This window comes from Nilaparvata lugens, chromosome 1 (genome assembly GCF_014356525.2).
Source record: "Nilaparvata lugens isolate BPH chromosome 1, ASM1435652v1, whole genome shotgun sequence".
Taxonomy (NCBI): Eukaryota; Metazoa; Arthropoda; class Insecta; order Hemiptera; family Delphacidae; genus Nilaparvata; species Nilaparvata lugens.
The window spans coordinates 2405021-2425107 of NC_052504.1; the positions used below are offsets into that span (position 1 = coordinate 2405021).

Below are 20087 nucleotides of genomic sequence, written 5' to 3' on the forward strand. Positions count from 1 at the left end.
GCACTGACAGGGAGAGAAAAACTAAGGATACTCCTTGTACTATTCATCTCCCAAATTTAGATAGGTAACATTTCAAAAGTCCAAAATAGGGTTATGATTTCACTTTACTAAAATTCAGTTTTACTAAAAAGTTGTGATCATTCAGTTAAGAAGAGAATAGATTCGATCATTGGTTGAAAGTAAAAAAGGTAATTTCAGCTATTGTTGACAGTTTTTTTTCCAGCACTACAGCCTAATATGAGATTTGGTCGCCTCCACTACAGCTCTCCACGCTTCCCGGTCCTCTGTTAATTGTCTCCATCCTCTATATCACATTTTTTGGAGATCGTCTCTCACTTCATCTTCCCATCTTATTCTCGGCCTTCCTATTTTTCTTCTTGAATGTAGCCTCTCCTTGAATATTATTTTAGGCATTCTGTTTTCGTTCATTCTGCAGATATGTCCAAGCCATCTAAACCGCTGTACCTTTATAAATTTCACAATATTTCGGCCTTTTATCAATGCCTCGAGCTCTTAATTAGTTCTTCTCCTCCACTCCCCTCCTTCTTCAACTGGACCATAAATCTTTCTTAGGATTTCCCTTCCAAAAACGCCTAAATGGGTTTTGTCTTCTTTTGTTAACGTCCAAGATTCACAGCCGTACGTTACAACAGGACGAATTAGTCTCTCATATATATTTTAAGTTTCGTGTTTCTACATAATTATGAGCCTGTCTTTCAAAAGTTTCATGTTATGCTCTATTTCGAGCCAAAACTCTTCGCTTTGTGCTGTAACCCATCTTGTTCTCGTTATTTAGTTCAACCCCCAAGTACCTGAAGTCCCTTACAACTTGAGAGATTTCATTTCCGATTCGAAGGTTTTTTTGGAACTCTTCTTGCTTGACTACTTAATATTTTCACATACAAATATTCTATATATACATTCTATACATTGTTGATAGTTAATAATTATTATTCTATTGCTCAAACATGTTAAAGTCCCTCAATAATAGAGGATCATATTTCCAAAGAGACATGTGTATGGAAGAAAGCGAAAAATACTACAATATCGTAGTCTGATGAGATTGTACGGATCAATATTCAAGGCAAATTTCAAATGTTTTCGAGGATTTCCAAATACATTTCCAAGTAACTGAGTTGATGAATAACCGGTTGCACGAAAGTCATGTCATGATTGAATTCCACGAGTACCAATCTCAAAAGAGTGAGAGAAGAAGAAGAAGAAGTTAGAAGGTAGTTGGGAGGAGGAGGAGGAAAATTGGGATCAAGCAAAATTGAGGAGGAAGTGGAAGATGTTTAAATCAAGTGGCCAAAAGGAGGCGGTCATCCCCTCACACAAAGCAAAGCGGCCCAAAGGAAGCAGCTTCTCCCTTCTCTACTTCTTCTCTTTCATCTTCTTCTTCTTGTTCTTCTTCTTCTTCTCCTTCTTCTTCTCCACCAGTTTCAGCAGGCAGGCTACCGCCACGCACTGTGCATTAAATAGTACACACACACAGAGAGAGAGAGAGAGAGAGTGAGATAGCAAGTCCAGTTTCTAATTAATTAAACAAGCGATTCATTAGAGATTCAGAACTCACAACCCTCTTAGTCTTCTTCTTCTTCTTCTCCGTCTTCTTCTTCTTCTCCTTCTTCCTCTTCTAATCTCTCCCCGTCTTCATAATCTTCTTCTCTTCAGTGTCTACAACTTCTGCTTTTCCTTCAAATACCCCATCTACTCCACCATCTTCCTTCTCCTCTTCTTTTTGTTCTTCTTCCACTTTTTATTCTTCTACTCCTCATTCTCCCACTTTTTATTCTTCTACTTCTCCTTCCACACTTTTCATTTTTCCACTTCTCCTCTTCCCACCTCTTATCCTTCTTCTTTCACTTTCCTTTTTTCCATCATCTCCTTCTCCGTTTTCTTCACCTTATTATTTGTCTTCTTCTCCTTCTTCTCCTACTCCCATATCCCCAGCTACTTCAAATTCATCCACTTTTTCCACTCCTCAATCATTTTCTCTATTTTTTCGACTTCTCCTCCTATTCCACTATCTTGCTCTTCACTCTTGCTTCTTCTTTTTTTTCTCTCGATTGCTCTTGTAACCTTCTCCACTTTTTCTTCATTTTTCCAACCTTTTCCTCCTTCTTCTTCTCTTTTCATATTATCTTCTTCGTCACATATCTTTCTATCCCACTTCTCCTGGTACTCTCCACCATGTTCTCCCGACTTTCTGCATCTCCTTCTCTTTTTCTTCCCATTCACTCCTCCTTCTCCTTCTTTCTCACAATCCGCTTCATTCTCCTTCCTTATTTTCCCTCCATTTTCTTCACTATCTTCTTCTTCATATTCTTCTTTCTCTATTTCTCTTTCTCTCACACCTCTTCTACCACTCTCCACCATCTTTTTCTCATTCTTCCACCTCTCCTTTCACTACATCATCTTTTTCTCCTTCTTCTTTCCCCACTCCACCTTCTCCCACTGCTAGTCCCCCTTCTTCTTCATATTTTTCTCTGCTCATCCATCTTCTTCTATTTCTTTTTCTTTTTTTTCATATACCTGTTCTGCTCCATATTCTCCAAATTCTTCTTATTCTTCTTCATCTTTCTCTTCTATTTCTTCTTCTTCTTTTTCTTTTCTCATTCTCCTTCTTATTTTTCTCCTTCTTCTTCTTCTCACACATCTTTCCCTCTCCCATTCTACTGATCCTTCTCCTGCTTATCTTCCTTCTCCATCATATACAGCTCCTTCTCTATCATCCTCTCCTTTCTGTTTCTGATTTTCTGTTTGATGTCTGTTAACGATTTTGATTGATTGATTTTTGATTGATTTTGATTGATTTTGATTGATTGATTGATTTCTTCTTCATCTTTTCTCCAACTCACCCTTTCTGCTCCCACTATCATTCTCCTTCTTCACCACCTTCCACTTCTCCTACTTCTCCATCATCTTCTTCTCCTTTTTCATCTGCATCCTCTTCTCCTTTACTTCTATAACTCCTCCACCACATCATTCTTCTCCTCTTTCCTCATTCACTTACTCCTGTCCTCTTCTGCTTCTTCTCTTCTCTTCTCTTCCATCCTCTTCTCCTTCACCTCTACAACTTCTCCACCACATTCTTCTTCTCCTCTTCTCTCATCCACTTTCTCCTGTCTTCTTCTTCACCTCTTCTCTCATCCTCCTTCTCTTTTCTTCTCCTCCATCCTCCTCATCCACTTTCCACTCTAGATGAATTTTCAGATGAATATTTCTGGCAGTGACCCTTAGAATATCCCTTAGTCCTTCAATCATAGCAACCCCTAATCCCTTCTCTCACAAACCCTCCCACTTTTCTCAACTACTGCCCTTTCAAAGACTGACCCCAAGAACCACCCCTAACCCTGACCCCCCGATTTTGGCCAAAAAACGCCGCACACATACCAAACTCACTACTCAAATAAGGGGTGATGCACCCCCCTATTTACCCCCTTTTGGTGATGTCCTCCTCCTCAACTACCCTCCATAGTAATGCGCTTCTCCTCATCTTCAAAACCAAGAAAACACTCAAAGAGAATGCTAGATCTCAGAGAGAGAGAATGAGAAAGAGAGAGTGTGAGAGCGAAAGTAAGAGGGAGAGTGAGAGAGAGAGTGTGCTAGAGGGGAAGTGATTGATTGATTGAGTACTTTATTCATGTAGATTACAACAATAAATACTGGCTTACACTTTTATATACAATAGCTTACAATACAGCGAAATTATAGATGAATTTACATAATATAGACTAAAAAAATTATAATTGAACTGTATATGATATGAAAAAAGCAATTTGTGATAATAATTATAGATAATATTGTCAAGCATCTACATGAATTGGCGGAGCTTTGGACATATCAATTTCCATTTTTCGGAAAGAATATTCAAAATATCCATCCCACTAGCTCTCTTCCAAATAAGTGAGAGAGAGAGCGAAAGAATGAGGGAGAGTGAGGAAGAGTGAATTTGTGGGGGGAGGGAGAGTGAGAGAGAGAGTGTTAGAGGGGGGAGTGAGAGAGAGCGAAAGAAAGAGGAAGTGTGAGAGAGAGATTGAAGGGTGAGTGAGAGAGAGAGACAGTGTGTGAAAGAGAGGAGGAGTGAGTGAGATTGAGTGAGAGAGGAGCGGGTGTGTGAGAGAGAGTGAGAAAGAGAGTGAGGAAGAAAGAGAGAGAAAGTGATGTTTATACTGGTCAGATTTCAAGAGATGTTTTGCTGTATAAAGGGTTTTGCCCGTTTATATTCAAAGGGTTGAGATTTTGAGGTTATTTGAAGGGCTTGAGGGAACTGTATGTGTGCTTTTTGGTATGCTACATCTAAAGAGGAACTTTAAGTGTTTTCTGAGATTATGGTTATGATAAGTTCTTGAAGTTTCAACTTTTTGAGGCACTTTGGAATCTATTCTTCTATAGAATATAGTAACAATATTCTCCTATCATTACCAAATACCTTCAAACGTCAATCTGACTAATAATAATTGACCGAAGCGAAGCTGAGGTCTTAGTTTCAACTCGATCGGAATTTGTCTGTTGATGATTTTTCCATTTTCACAATTGTTGCAGAATTGCAAAGGGTTGCAGAGAAGCAATCTATAGAAGGCATTGACTATAGTGAGGTCCACGTTATAATGGCAGTGTTTGATTAGCAATGGTATTGCTATCCTTGTCTATTATTCAACACAGCAGATAACACTATGTAGAATTAATAATTAAATAACAAAATATTCCATCTCAATCACGAAAATTTATTATGAAATTATTGAAAAATATAATTTCTTGTTTGATAAAATATAATTGATTATTTAAAACGTGAATGATCAATTAATAATACATCAATAAACCTGTATCAGCTACCGTCTATAGAAGGCATTGACTATAGTGAGGTCCACGTTATAATGGAAGTGTTTGTTTAGCAATGGTATTGCTATCCTTGTCTATTATTCAACACAGTGGATAACGCTGTATCTCTTTCTCACTTTGCTCTATTGCCAGATCCTCTTTAACAGTGTAGAATTATTCATTAATAAACAAAAATTTCATCTTAATATGAAAAACCATTATGAAATTACTGGAAAATATAATTTCTTGTTTGATAAAACATAATTAAAAAAAAAAAATTATAGTTTTTTCAAAGTTTGGACTTTTTAATTGATTGTGATTGATTTAATTCAATTAAATTTATTTTTTCAATTAAGGAAAAAGTTGGTGTGTTCTGAATTTTAAATTGAGTGTGTAATTTATTGAAGAATGAATGTTAAGTGACACATAACCTAGCTACGTTTGGACTGTTGTATAAATAGAATTGGAACCGTTTGGGCTTATAAGCCTGTGGTACTTTTCTGTAAGTTGTGGTATTCTCATTGATTCAATAAATAAATAAATAATTGATTATAACGAGAATGAACAGTCAATATGACATCAATAAACCTCAAGTATCAGCTACCGTCTATAGACATTGACAAGACAGAGAACCGGCAACGTTTATCTCCTATCTTCCTTCACTGCCATTATAACGTGGACCACACCATTGCATAGCGCACATTAAACTTATGCAACCCTCATTCAAACTTATGCAACCCTCATTCAAACTTATGCAACCCTCATTCAAACTTATGCAACCCTCATTCAAACTTATGCAACCCACATTCAAACTTATGCAACCCTTATGCAGAGTCATGCAATTCCTCTTCCCTTAGCAGACAGTTGCTCAGTTGGGGATGGAAATAGTTTAAACGACGCCGTAATTTGTTGGCATACTTCACGGAAGGGTTCCCATTGTTGTAAAGTCGTCTATGTGGAGACGTCTCTTGTGAATGCAAAACGATACTGAGTTGTGGTTGTATATGTTGTTACAGCAAGATTCATTCCTTGAGAGGAATCTTCAATTTCATTCAAGAATGTATACGAAATATGTATTGATTTCTACTTCTTCTTCACTTCAAGGAATGAATAGTTAATATTGATTTATTGAATTTTGATTTATACACTATAAATGGTCTGAAATTCTCCTATGCATTTTGTGCGTCTTGAGATGGGATTGGACCACATCGAGTGCAGAGTATTGAAGGGAATGTTAGCATGTTATTTAAAGGTTAAGAGAATGAGAGGTGACCGCTTGCCAAAAATATGTCTTGAAAGACTGACGGAATTAGATGCACAGCCCAACATAAAGAAAAGTACAACTGGATGACGCAACTTAATCGGAGCTCGACAGTGCCAATCTTGGTGAGAGTTTGATCGCACTAGAATCCAAGAGAGATATAGATGCCCTAATAACCAAATTTAAGGAGCACAAATTAAAAACGGATGTCGATAGGGTGATGATTTCTCACTACAATCCGCTTATCGTTGTATTAGTGGTTTGGGTGCTGAGGAGGAGTACTTGAACTTCGGGAAAAGCATATGGAAGATGCGTCTCATCAGCCAGCTGAGACTTGCTCAGCCAAACTTGCAAGAATTCATCACAAGGGGTACCGGCATCTTTCTCAAGTGAGGAAATCTGCTTGCTGTGCAACCAGCGGGCTGATAACAGCTTATGTCACGCTCTCTTTGGATGTCCGACTTTGATGACAACAGAAGAAAGTACTTGGCGGAGTATCTGCGGGGAGCCAGGAACTTGACGAACAGTATAAAGAACTATACACATAGAGACACCAGCCAAGATGGATAAGATTTGTTTTACTTTTTCAGCTACATAAGATTCAGGAGATTCGTCGACGAGTTGGACTGATATCGGATCTGTTTTTTTTTGTGGCAAGACTGATTAAGACAAATATGTTTTCAGTTTTCCTATTTTCAAATGATATTTGTATTTTATATAATATGTAAACAAACTCAACTCCATTTGTATGTTTAAAAAACGAAAGCAAATAAAATATTCTATTCTATTCTATTCTATTCTAAATGGTCTGAAAAGTGGGTTATCCCGGCCCGGGCAAGATATTTATCTCGGGCTACTCCCGTGTTTCGGATGGACACGTTAAGCCGTCGGTCCCGGCTGCCTAGAAAGCAGTCGTTAGGTCATGTGAGAGGCCCTGAAATTGATCAGTTGCGACCTGAAAACTCTGACACCAGACCTCAGCCAGCCAGGTCACACGATATTATTATTATAGAGTGGGTTATGTTTCATGCACTTGAATTCAGGTCCAAATTTTCAGTCAAAATATTTGAAAACATAATAGTTCTAGTTTAGATTGTTTACAAACCAAATTGAATAACAAAATAAAACTCACAAATCACTTAAAACTGTAAAATAATGATCAACTTTTAATATTATACTTAACTGATCAACTTTGAATATATTTACTCTAATTTAGAATGATAAACCATGTCATGTCAACAAATCAGATTTTATAGATAACTAGCCGTCAGGCTCGCTTCGCTTGCCATATCCGTCTAGCCAGGGGGCTCCGCCCCCTGAACTCCCGACTGGATCGTCAAGGAATGACATCAGCAGGCTCGCTTAGCTCGCCTGCATTTTTCATTTGAGCATTTTATCATATGTTAGAACAATCCAGTCGGGGGTCCAGACTAAACGTCTGGCTAAACGGATATGGCGAACGAAGCGAGCCTGACGGCTAGTAATTATAATATTCCCAGGATTGAAGTAGCAGTGCCCAATCAATTTTTCCGCGATAAATGCATTTAAATCTTCAACTTGGTGCCAACCTAACAAAGTCAACTCAACTTAATGCCAACCTGACAAAATTGTTAATTTAGTTGCCAGTTAACAACTGTTTCGAAGAGGTACTCTATCTAGATTATAGTTCTATAGTAACATATGATATGGAAATTTCAATTATAATTAAGAGATTGGGAGAAGAAGAATATACATGCTAAAATACGAACTTGAAACCCTTAAAAACAACCCTTAGAGTTAAAATATTGCCAAAAAATTTCTTAGTGCGCCTCTAAAGGGCCAACTGAACATACCTACCAAATTTGAATGTTTTTGGTCCGGTAGATTTTTAGTTATGCGAGTGAGTGAGTGAGTGAGTGAGTCAGTGCCATTCCGCTTTTATATATATATAGATATTTCTCGCGAGGTACGGTAAGCTGATTGATTACACAGCTGATTCCCCACACAGGCACACGCATCTTCTGTTATTCTACAGACGACGAAATTATCATCTGTTTTTCCAAGGATGAATTATCCTTTTCATGTTATTTAGCGAGTTTTCCCAGGGATGAGACCTAGTGCAATCGATTTCTTTTATCATAAAACTACTATGTTCCAAATTTTGTGAAAATCGTTACAGCCGTTTTTGAGATCCGTTGAACATAAATAACCAGATATAAAAATATGTATATACAGAAATCGCTCGCTTAATATAATAGGATAATATGTGCTAATAGTGAATAGAAGTTGTGTTTCTTTTCTGGCCCAACATTTTGTAAAATAACTCAAAAATTTCCAATTTGTAGAGATTTGAGTGAAATATTTTTGTTCTTAATTAGTTTTAAAATATCAAAATTATCATTTTTAGTTTAGTCATTAGTTTTGGAGTGTAAATTGGACTTTTTGAAGTGAAAAGTGAAATCTAACCTCCTTTTTGAGACTTTTATTTGTAAAAAATTGGGAGAAGACAGTTTTGGGCTATGCCTGTTGTCTTCTCCCAATCATATTTTAATTATGATTTGTGATTGTGAATAAAATAAATAAATATAATAGGATATGTTCACTGATTATGGAAAAATACAGAATAACCCTGTTTGATCCAGTTGATGATTCGGATCCATAACAACAGAGAAAGTCAAATTATGATTCAGATTAATTGTAAACAAGAGAAGGTGAGAGATTGAATTTGAGAGAGCAGAAGTGAAGTGCCATTCTAGGGGATGACAAGTGTCCGAATTGGTTCCCTGGGTGCGGGGGAAGGGGTGGTAATAAAACCGAGCCTAATTGCGTCACTGGGGGGGTGTTTTTGGGGTGGAGAATGGAGGGGGAAGATTTGAGGAACGCGCGTCGGTAACAGCTGTTTGTAGTGACAAGTACTCTCGAATTACACCCTCTTTACTCTCTGACCGTCTCTAACGCACTCTCTCTCTTCCATTCTCACTCACTCTCTCTCCTTCTTCTACCTTTCTTTTACTCACTCTCTTCTTCCTCTCTTTCTCTCTTTCATTCCCTCTTTTTTCTTCTTTTCTTTTTTTTCAATTACTCTCCTTTTCTCCTCTTCCTCTGACTCTCTTCTCCCTCTTTCATTCACTCTTTTCTTCCTGTTTTTCTTTCTTTCATTCACTCTCTTTTTTTATTTCATTCACTCTCTTTTTCTTCTCTTTTTTTTCAATCACTCTGCTTTTCTCCTCTTTCTCTGACTAAATTTGCTCTCACATTTGTACTAAATTAAAAAATTTCGAATAAAATGTGATCAATCGGAGCTCCCTATTTCTAATGAGTACTGAGTTATGATTTTTTTTTTGAATGAGTGAAATTTGGAGAAAAATTAATATTGATGAATTTTAGTTTTTGATCAACAATTTCTCACGATTGTTACCATTAAGATGTATTCAAAATCCCTCTGGGCTTATATTTGTAGTCTACAATCCGAGATTAGTTAGAGCGCTCTATCCCATATTGATTTCCAGGTACACCTGACAACAATGTTCCTTGTATTGTGAAAAACACCTAATTTTAGCTTCAAATCATCACCAACTAAATTGACGTCACATTGATATTTCGCACAATAATATAAGTTCATGAGATCATGTTCTATGAGAATCACCCGTTAGATGCACTTCATTTCAGTATTTCCTAGAGGAGAGGCTTGCATAAAGACACACCTCAAGGATAAAAAATCTGGTGTAGCGCACTCACACAACTTTCCTAGCTGTTATAAAAATTGATCACCTGACGCTAGTGCTCACGCACATCTCACATAAGTCTACTTATAAACAAAGATATGAGCCAGCTGGTGACAGGACAATAACGATGGAGACATAAGAGGTCTGCTATCTCTTCATAGTGAATGATTTAATAGAATCAACAGTTTGCCAACAGTTTGCAATTGGATAATCACATTTTCTCGAATTTCGAGCTTATTTTCAATTTTAGGTGAAAATGTTACTGAACATTAATTGTAGAGATTTTCATGCACAATCTTTTACACTCGAAATTTCTGGTTCAAATTGTATCTGAAGACTGATAATTGGAAATCTGAAATCAAACTTTGCATAGATAGGGCGGAGCTTCTGAAATTTCTACTAATATTGGACTTGTGGCAGTTGATAAAGCTTATCAATGACTATTTTAGGTATGAATTTAATTGAAATCGTTGGAGCCGTTTTCGAGGAAATCGCGAAAAACCCTGTTTTTGACCACATTTTCTTCACTTTAGCCGCCATCTGGAATTGCATTTGATCGAAATTGTTCGTGTCGGATCCTTATATGTAAGGACTCCGATGATTGGGAGATGAGATATTGTGTACACACACACACACACACCACACACACACACACACACACACACACACACACAACACACACACACCACACACACACACACATACAGACCAATACCCAAAAACCAGTTTTTTGGACTCAGGGGACCTTGAAACGTATAGAAATTTAAAAATTGGGGTACCTTAATTTTTTCCGGAAAGCAATACTTTCCTTACCTATGGTAATAGGGCAAGGAAAGTAAAAAATTCAAACAATCATAACTTTCAACACAATGTTCGGATCTCATCGTATTATTCAGAAACTGGGAAACTGAGAAATTACAGTGATATCGTTTCACCTTTTTACATTCCTTGCCCTATTACCATAGGTAAGGAAAGTATTGCTTTCCGGAAAAAATTAAGGTACCTCAATTTCTAAATTTCTATACGTTCTAAGGTCCCATGAGTCCAAAAAAGTGGTTTTGGGTATTGGTCTGTATGTGTGTGTGTGTGTGTGTGTGTGTGTGTGTGTGTGTGTGTGTGGTGTGTGTGTGTGTATGAGTGTATGTGCGTCTGTGTACACGATATCTCATCTCCCAACTAACGGAATGACTTGAAATTTGGAACTTAAGGTCCTTACACTATAAGGATCCGACACGAACAATTTCGATCAAATGCGATTCAAGATGGCGGCTAAAATAGCGAAAATGTTGTCAAAAACAGGGTTTTTCGCGATTTTCTCGAAAATGGCTCCAACGATTTTGATTAAAGTTATACCCAAAATGGTCATCGATAAGCTCCATCAACTACTGTCTCAAGTCCCATATCTGTAAAAATTTCAGGAGCTCCGCCCTATCTATGCAAAGTTTGATTTTAGATTTCCAATTATCAGGTCTCAGATATAATTTAAACAAAAAATTTCTAGTGGAAACGATTGAGCATGGACATCTCTTTAATTAATGTCCAGTAACATTTTCAGCCACAATTGAAAATAAGCTTGAAATTTGAGAAAATGTAATTATTCAATTGCAAACTGTTGGCAACTGTTGATTCTATTAAATCATTCACTATGAAGAGATAGCAGATCTCGTGTGTATCCAGCGTTATTGACCTGTCACCAGCTGGCTCAGATCTTTGACTTGAGATGCGCGTTTACACTAGCGTCAGGTGATCAATTTTCATAACGGCAAGGAAAGTGGTGTGAGTGCGCCACACCAGATTTTTAGAAATGTCTTCCACTTCTCTGTGTCAATTCACTTATCTTTGTATAGCCTTGAGACCCTCTTCCTTTTCCTGAATCCCCATACTATTGCTCACTGCACCCCTAACACATACCTTCAACAATCCTCATTCACTCCTCTCTCACTCTCTCATTTCTTCTTTCTCTCTTTTACAACCCTTTCCTCCTTCAACAATGACAGTGCCTTCCCTATCAGTACTGTCATTATAAATCAGTCACAGCCACCCCAATGGCTGGCATGTGTGAGTCGGCTCACTGGTAATAGCCTTTTAAAAAACTTTTATTTCTCTCACTTTTGCTTCAGAAGAGCCGTTCTAAACAAAGCGGCGGCCCCAATCAAAGCAGGAAACAACATGTGTGTGTGTTTCCAGTGTTTTAATCGTTGGAAAGATTCGAAGTTGAAACGGAACGGTGGATTGTTCAAGGTCATGCTGAATGCAGCTGTTGAGATCGTATAAAATGAAAAAAAAAATAAAAGCAGTTTTAGGACTTTTAAGTCTCTACCACTGAACCTTGAACTGTTCTTAATACATCAGACAAATCTTCAGCATGCAATTATGTTGCTTCAAAATTTGAAAGTATTCAATTCAACAAGTTGATAATCATTTTATTAACTAGTTGATAATATATTTCTTGATTCAGTGGTTAGTTGAAAATATACTAATAGATAAGTTTTCAATTCAACAAGTTGATAATATACTAGTTGATGAGTTTTCAATTCAACAAGCTGTTAATAATAAATTATCACACTTTTTTTATGTATTTGAACACTACATGCAGTCCATTATTAAGTAAATATTGAAAACTTTTACTTACTGACAGTCAGTAAGTAAAAGTTTTAAATATTTACTTAATAATCGACTGCATGTCGTGTTCAAATACATAAAAAAAGTGTGTTAATACAAAGCAGCTCGGAATGGATCAAGAAATCATCACCTTTAATAAATTATGTTATTGATGAATTTATGATATACTAGTTGATGAGTTGATTAGTTGATAAATCTGCTCTAACTACTGTATGCAAAGCCTAATATCTTTTTCAATTCATCTTTTAGATAAATTTGTTGAAAGTGGACTCCCTGACAATTTTTCCCATATTTTTCTCTCATTTTTCCTACCTTCTTCTCCATTTCTTACCTTTTCACTCCTCTTCACCCTTCATTCCTTACTTTTATACCCTTTACCTGCCTATTACATGAGAAAACATAATTGGCTAGGTATTTTTCCTCCTTTCTCTCTTTTCAGCACACCCCCTCATCTGGAGCCTGGTTTTGTATTTTATTAGGAATATATTTTTGATTGTGATATTTTGTATTTTGATTCATCTTATGTACATTGTGTTGAATTGAATAAAATTATTGATCGATTTTGTTGATCAGTTGATAATAGATTATACTAGTTGATAGGTTAATTAGTTGGTGAATTTGTAATTCAACAAGTGGATAATACTTACTTTACTTTTTCGTGTCCGAGCATTGAGGCATTAAAGTTGTCGTGTCCAGTATTGTGCCACCGAAATGCCAGAGGCATTTCCCTGCCACAGGTCGTTGATGGTGCATTTTGTTGGGCAGAGGGGGCACTCCAAAAGGTGTCCAGTGTCCTGAAGCTCTCCACACTCGCAGTTTAGGTCTCCGGGCTCTATTTGATGCCATCTAGCCCTATTTACTTTTGTCGGTGCAACCCCAGTTCTAAGTTGTTTCAACACCGCCCATGTTCCTGGTATTGTGAAAAACACCTAATTTTAGCTTCAAATCATCACCAACTAAATTGACGTCACATTGATATTTCGCACAATAGTATAAGTTCATGAGATCATGTTCTATGAGAATCACCCTTTAGATGCACTTCATCTCAGTATTTCCTAGAGGAGAGGCTTGCATAAAGACACACCTCAAGGATAAAAAATCTGGTGTGGCGCACTCACACAACTTTCCTAGCTGTTATGAAAATTGATCACCTGACGCTAGTGCTCACGCACATATCTCACATAAGTCTACTTATAAACAAAGATATGAGCCAGCTGGTGACAGGACAATAACGATGGAGACATAAGAGGTTTGCTATCTCTTCATAGTGAATGATTTAATAGAATCAACAGTTGCCAACAGTTTGCAATTGGATAATCACATTTTCTCGAATTTCGAGCTTATTTTCAATTTTAGGTGAAAATGTTACTGAACATTAATTGTAGAGATTTTCATGCTTAATCTTTTACACTCGAAATTTTTAGTTCAAATTGTATCTGGAGCCTGATAATTGGAAATCTGAAATCAAACTTTGCATAGATAGGGCGGAGCTTCTGAAATTTCTACTAATATGGGACTTGTGGCAGTTGATAAAGCTTATCAATGACTATTTAGGTATGAATTTAATTGAAATCGTTGGAGCCGTTTTCGAGGAAATCGCGAAAAACCCTGTTTTTGACCACATTTTCTTCACTTTAGCCGCCATCTGGAATTGCATTTGATCGAAATTGTTCGTGTCGGATCCTTATATGTAAGGACTCCGATGATTGGGAGATGATATATTGTGTACACACACACACACACAACACACACACACACACACACACACCACACACACACACACACACACACACACACACACACACACACACACACATACAGACCAATACCCAAAAACCAGTTTTTTGGACTCAGGGGACCTTGAAACGTATAGAAATTTAAAAATTGGGGTACCTTAATTTTTCCGGAAAGCAATACTTCCTTACCTATGGTAATAGGGCAAGGAAAGTAAAAAATTCAAACAATCATAACTTTAAACACAATGTTCGGATCTCATCGTATTATTCAGAAACTGGGAAACTGAGAAATTACAGTGATATCGTTTCACCTTTTTACATTCCTTGCCCTATTACCATAGGTCCATAGGTAAGGAAAGTATTGCTTTCCGGAAAAAATTAAGGTACCTCAATTTCTAAATTTCTATACGTTCTAAGGTCCCATGAGTCCAAAAAAGTGGTTTTGGGTATTGGTCTGTATGTGTGTGTGTGTGTGTGTGTGTGTGTGTGTGTGTGTGTGTGTGTGTGTGTGTGTGTGTGTGTGTGTGTGTGTGTGTGTGTGTGTGTATGAGTGTATGTGCGTCTGTGTACACGATATCTCATCTCCCAACTAACGGAATGACTTGAAATTTGGAACTTAAGGTCCTTACACTATAAGGATCCGACACGAACAATTTCGATCAAATGCGATTCAAGATGGCGGCTAAAATAGCGAAAATGTTGTCAAAAACAGGGTTTTTCGCGATTTTCTCGAAATGGCTCCAACGATTTTGATTAAAGTTATACCCAAAATGGTCATCGATAAGCTCCATCAATACTGTCTCAAGTCCCATATCTGTAAAAATTTCAGGAGCTCCGCCCTATCTATGCAAAGTTTGATTTTAGATTTCCAATTATCAGGTCTCAGATATAATTTAAACAAAAAATTTCTAGTGGAAACGATTGAGCATGGACATCTCTTTAATTAATGTCCAGTAACATTTTCAGCCACAATTGAAAATAAGCTTGAAATTTGAGAAAATGTAATTATTCAATTGCAAACTGTTGGCAACGTTGATTCTATTAAATCATTCACTATGAAGAGATAGCAGATCTCGTGTGTATCCAGCGTTATTGACCTGTCACCAGCTGGCTCAGATATTGACTGAGATGCGCGTTTACACTAGCGTCAGGTGATCAATTTTCATAACGGAAAGAAAAGTTGTGTGAGTGCGCCACACCAGATTTTTAGAAATGTCTTCCACTTCTCTGTGTCAATTCACGTATCTTTGTATAGCCTTGAGACCCTCTTCCTTTTCCTGAATCCCCATACTGTTGCTCACTGCACCCCTAACACATACCTTCAACAATCCCTCATTCATTATTTTATCTCTCACTCTCTCATTTCTTCTTTCTCTCTTTTACAAGCCTTTCCTCCTTCAACAATGACAGTGCCTTCCCATCAGTTCTGTCATTATAAATCAGTCACAGCCACCCCAATGGCAGGCATGTGTGAGTCGGCTCACTGGTAATAGCCTTTTAAAAAACTTTTATTTCACTCACTTTTGCTTCAAAAGAGCCGTTCTAAACAAAGCGGCGGCTCCAATCAAAGCAGGAAACAACATGTGTGTGTGTTTCCAGTGTTTTAATCGTTGAAAAGATTCGAAGTTAAAACGGAACGGTAGATTGTTCAAGGTCATGAATGCAGCTGTTGAAATCGTATAAAATGAAAAAAAATAAAAGCAGTTTTAGGACTTTGAGTCTCTACCACTGAACATTGAACTGTTCTTAATACATCAGACAAATCTTCAGCATGCAATTATGTTGCTTCAAAATTTGAAAGTATTCAATTCAACAAGTTGATAATCATTTTATTAACTAGTTGATAATATTTTTTTCCTACAACTGCACGTGAAATAGTTATTTGAGCATTTTTATCATATGTTAGGACAATCTAGTCGGGGGTCCAGACTGAACGTCTGGCAAAACGGATATGGCGAGCGAAGCGAGCCTGACGGCTAGTAATATAATATTCCCAGGATTGAAGTAGCAGTGCCCAATCAATTTTTCCGCGATAAATGCATTTAAATCCTCAACTTGGTGCCAACCTAACAAAGTCAACTCAACTTAATGCCAACCTGACAAAATTATTAATTTAGTTGCCAGATGACAACTGTTTCGAAGAGGTACTCTATCTAGATTATAGTTCTATAGTAACATATGATATGGAAATTTCAATTATAATCAAGAGATTGGGAGAAGAAGAAAATACATTCTAAAAAACGAACTTTAAACTCTTAAAAACAACCCTTAGAGTTAAAATATTGCCAAAAGATTCCTTACTGCGCCTCTAAAGGGCCAACTGAACATACCTACCAAATTTGAACGTTTTTGGTCCGGTAGATTTTTAGTTATGCGAGTGAGTGAGTGAGTGAGTCAGTCAGTCAGTCAGAGAGTGAGTGCCATTTCGCTCTTATATATATATATATAGATTAAGCGAGCAATGTCTGTGATATTTCCAAATCTGGTTATCTGGTTATTTATGTTCAACGGATCTCGAAAACGGCTTGAATGATTTTCACGAAATTTGGAACATAGTAAGTTTATGATGTAAAAATTCAATTGAACTAGGTCTTATCCCTAGGAAAACTCGCTGAAAGACTTGAAAGGATAAAAATTATTCATCCTTGGAGAAACAGATGATAATTTCGTCATCTGTCGGAACAGAAGATGCGTGTGTGGGAGAGAGACAGAATTATTTCCAGCTGTGTAATCAATCGGCGAGATATTTTAATCGACTTGATCAAAATAATCTGATTTGTTGACATTACATGATAATCGTTCTGAACTGAAATATATCATAATTTCAAAGTAATTCATTATTTTAAAATTTTAAGTGATTAGTGAGTGTTATTTTGTTATTCAATTTGGTTTGTGGATAATTTAAATTAGAACTTTTTTGTTTTAAAAATGTTTTAAGCTTTTTTGTTCTTAAATGGTCTGAAAATTGTACCTGAATTCAAGTGTATGGACCATAACCCACTTTCTGGACTATTTATAGTGTATAAATCAAAATTCGGGGAAGAAACAGTTTTGGGCTGTGCCTGATAGTCCTTCCCCAATCATTTTAAGGAATTGTGTTCTGTTTATAAATAAATAGTTTATAAATAAATGACGAGCGAAGCTCGGTGCCCCGATACTACAGATATAATCCAGCATATCTTCAGCTGATGAGAAGAGAAAAGCACGTGCTCTTGGCGTATAAGTCTGTACGCACCACCAAACTATCAAGTATGACCTAATGACTGAATCAGTCAAGTTTATAGCCTGATTACCAAGTTGTAATAGTTTCCAACTATTGAATGAAGAGAAAGTTTCCAACATACATTATCTACTCCACCAGCAATCAATAGTTTGAACTCTAGACAAACTTTGTAGTTCAGTAGTAGAACTATCTACCTATTTAACTGAGACTTTCGACTAAACTTTAGACTATCACGAAAGCATAATAATGAAATCCATGAGAAATCCAATGGAACCAGTAAGAAGTTTTTAACCTTGATAATATGAAATGATGGGTGCTTCGTTGCACCTCTGCTCACTATAGCAGCCACAGCAGTCACTGTTACCAACTTCATTTTGATTTTGCTGCACTGTTGCTCTATATAACCTACTAAGTATTTTGCGTTGCCATGTTGCAAATCTGGAGTGCAGAAAAATTTTCCCGCACTAGAGCGGAAAAGTGATTCTTTGCGTTCTGTAATCAGTGCAGCAATGGCCACTTTTCAACGTAACTGTAGGAAAAAAAGAATTTACATACGCAATTCTCCTCGTAAAACAGCTTATTTCTGAGGGGAATCTACTTTTTCGCTCGCTAACCATCCGCACATGCGCAGTAAATTTTCTTTACGCTCGCAAATCATTCGCGCATGCGCAGAGGAATTTCTTTCCGCTCGCCAATCAGCTGATGGTAAGCAGCTCGCCAAAAGGTCAGATCTTTGCCTAAAACGTCGGTAATTGTAGCTCCGCCGATTTAAGTAATTCAACAGGTTTGTGCAGTTGTAGAAACAAATTCTGTATGTAATTCGCGCGTAATGCTTCTTTATCACTTCTTTGGTAGAGAGTTAGTGGGGAGGATATTTTTCAATATTCTTTCCGGAGAATGGACATTGATATGTCCAAAGCTCCGCCAATTTATGTAGATGCATAACAATATGATTATTATCTGTAGTTATTATATTACAGATTGCTTTTTCATATCTATACAGTTCAATAATTATTTTCTTAGTCTATATTATGTAAATTCATCTATAATTTTGCTGTATTTTAAGCTTTTGTATATAAGTGTTAAGCCAGTATATATTGTAATCTACATAAATAAAGTACTCAATCAATCAATCAATCAATCAATCACTCTTGCAAAATTATCACGCTCCGCTTCGCGTCGCGTGATAACTGTTTTGGGCGACCGATAAAGTCGCGCATTACGCTCTTAATACATAAATAGCTATTGTTGATTTATTGGTTAGTTGATAATATTCTAATTGATAAGTTTTTAATTCAACAAGCTGTTGATATTAAATTTTGTTGTTGATGAGTTTATAATATACTAGTTGATAAGTTGAATAGTTGATAAATCTGCTGTAACTACTGTATGCAAAGCCTAATATCTTTTTCAATTCATCCATCTTTTAGATAAATTTGTTGAAAGTGGACTCCCTGACAATTTTTCCCATATTTCTCTCTCATTTTTCCTACCTTCTTCTCCATTTCTTCCCTTTTCCACTCCTCTTCACCCTTCATTCCTTACTTTTATACCCTTTACCTGCCTATTACATGAGAAACCATAGTTGGCTAGGTATTTTTTCTCCTTTCTCTCTTTTCAGCACACCCATCATGGAGCCTGGTTTTGTATTTAATTAGAAATATATTTTTGATTGTGATATTTTGTATTTTGATTCATCTTATGTACATTATGTTGAATTGAATAAAATTATTGATTGATTTTGTTGTTTAGTTGATAATACATTATACTAGTTGACAAGTTAATTAGTTGGTGAATTTTTAATTCAACAAGTGGATAATAAAAATTATTAATGAGTTTATAATATACTACTTGATAAGTTGATTGGTTGGTTAGTTAATAATATACTATATTCTGTACAAAATCACTTCTTACTCGGGATGGACATGCACAGCAAAGAAGGCATACAGCGGCCGTTTCGAACCGGCCAGTGTTCTCTAATTTCCAGTGAGTATTCAAGCGTTCATGTACGCATACAGATGTTTCCTCTCTGGAAGCGCTCAGTCGACTGATTATAATTGACAAATTGGCAACTGCGCTTTTCTCTATGGATCTATCCATCACCGTGATTGGCTGATCTCCCTCCATTTCTCTTCGAAGCAAACTCCTCCAAGTCTGAAGTAATCTTGTGCGGAGTATAGTTGATTAATTGATAAGTTTTCAGTTCAACAAGTTGATAATAAATTATGTTATTTAATGAGTTCATGATTATACTAGTTCATAAGTTGATCAGTTGATTAGTTGATGATATACTAGTTGATAAGTTTTTAATCAACTAGTTGATAGAATAGGGGTAACAATGGTGATATGTTAACTTACTCGTTTTGGACCGGGGCTCCCTGGGTCCGTCAACGGTGACCTTGATAGCCTTGGTATAGGTGGCCACCTGAGGAGGCGAAGAGCTCACTGTTATTGTCAACGTGAAGCTTTTCCCTAGAACAAAAAACAAAAATTATTAGAAATTAATGATTATAAAAAATGATCGTTGAAGATGTAAATATTGAAAATTATTATTGCAAGTGTATTATCTATTCAGTGATAGTATATAGGATATAAATCTCGGATATAAGTTTATTTTTGGTCCTTCTACCTAATTTTCCATCCAATATAATTTTCCTCAATCTAGTAATAATGAAGTGGAATATCCCTTCTAGTTTGGTATTTGAAACATCTCAATT

The 20087-nt window shown here is 36.6% G+C and overlaps 1 protein-coding gene across 1 annotated transcript in view; it reads right to left on the reverse strand.

The window, feature by feature from the left end:
* The window catches only part of LOC111044970 (runt-related transcription factor 1-like), a 106967-nt gene that overhangs the window by 38631 nt on the left and 48249 nt on the right, over positions 1–20087 (reverse strand). Inside the window, 1 exon segment of the mRNA XM_039426948.1 lies at positions 19729–19842. Coding sequence (XP_039282882.1) covers positions 19729–19842 — 114 coding nt within the window.